This window comes from Egretta garzetta, unplaced genomic scaffold (genome assembly GCF_000687185.1).
Source record: "Egretta garzetta isolate BGI_Z169 unplaced genomic scaffold, ASM68718v1 scaffold1683, whole genome shotgun sequence".
NCBI classification, from domain to species: domain Eukaryota; kingdom Metazoa; phylum Chordata; class Aves; order Pelecaniformes; family Ardeidae; genus Egretta; species Egretta garzetta.
Window position 1 is genome coordinate 5003 of NW_009259142.1, and position 632 is coordinate 5634.

The 632-nt window shown below is 58.2% G+C and overlaps 1 protein-coding gene across 1 annotated transcript in view; it reads right to left on the bottom strand.

Moving 5' to 3' along the window:
- Positions 1 to 3: 3 nt before the first annotated feature.
- MFSD5 (major facilitator superfamily domain containing 5) overlaps positions 4 to 632 on the bottom strand; it is a gene marked incomplete at its 3' end in the record, with an annotated part of 2189 nt that continues 1560 nt past the window's right edge. Inside the window, exon 2 of the mRNA XM_009635554.1 lies at positions 4 to 632. Within this exon, the coding sequence (XP_009633849.1) occupies positions 4 to 632 (629 nt within the window).

Genomic DNA, 632 nt, shown 5'->3' on the forward strand with positions numbered 1-632 from the left:
CGCGGGCGGCCATGAAGCCGGAGAAGACGATGCCCAAGGGAGCGCCGTGGGGATCCAGGACGGGCGTCCAGAGGAAGATGAAGATGTAGATGACGCTTTCAAACAAAGCCTGGATGGTGCCCAGGAGAAGGACGCGCCGGTCGGAGAGGAGGCACTTCAAACCGTCGCCGCAGGTTTTGGAGAAAGCTCGTTTCTTCCCATAGTTTTCATCCCAATTTTTCACGGCGAAAACCCCCGACAGCACCAGGAGGGGGATGGAGACCATGAACGGGGCCACCGGGCCCAACCCCAACCACTCTGCGAAGAAATCGGCCGTGCCCCCAGCCCCCACGGCGATGACGTTGTTCCAAAAAGCCGCTCGGGAGAAGGTGACGGCGATCCACTCGGTCGGAAAATCGTAGCGCTCCACGTGCTCGTGGACGTACCACGCCTCGAAGGCAGAGAAGAGCAATGCCGTGGACAAACCCCCTAAAACCCTCCCCGCCGCCAGCACCAGATAATCCCGGGAGAGTTTGACCAAACAACAAACGGAATAGGTCAAGGAAAAAAGAACGCAGGATTTTTTCCGGCCCAAACGATCAACTAAAGAAGAGGAAACCAACCCGAAAAGGACGGTGGAGGCGAAGCCGCAG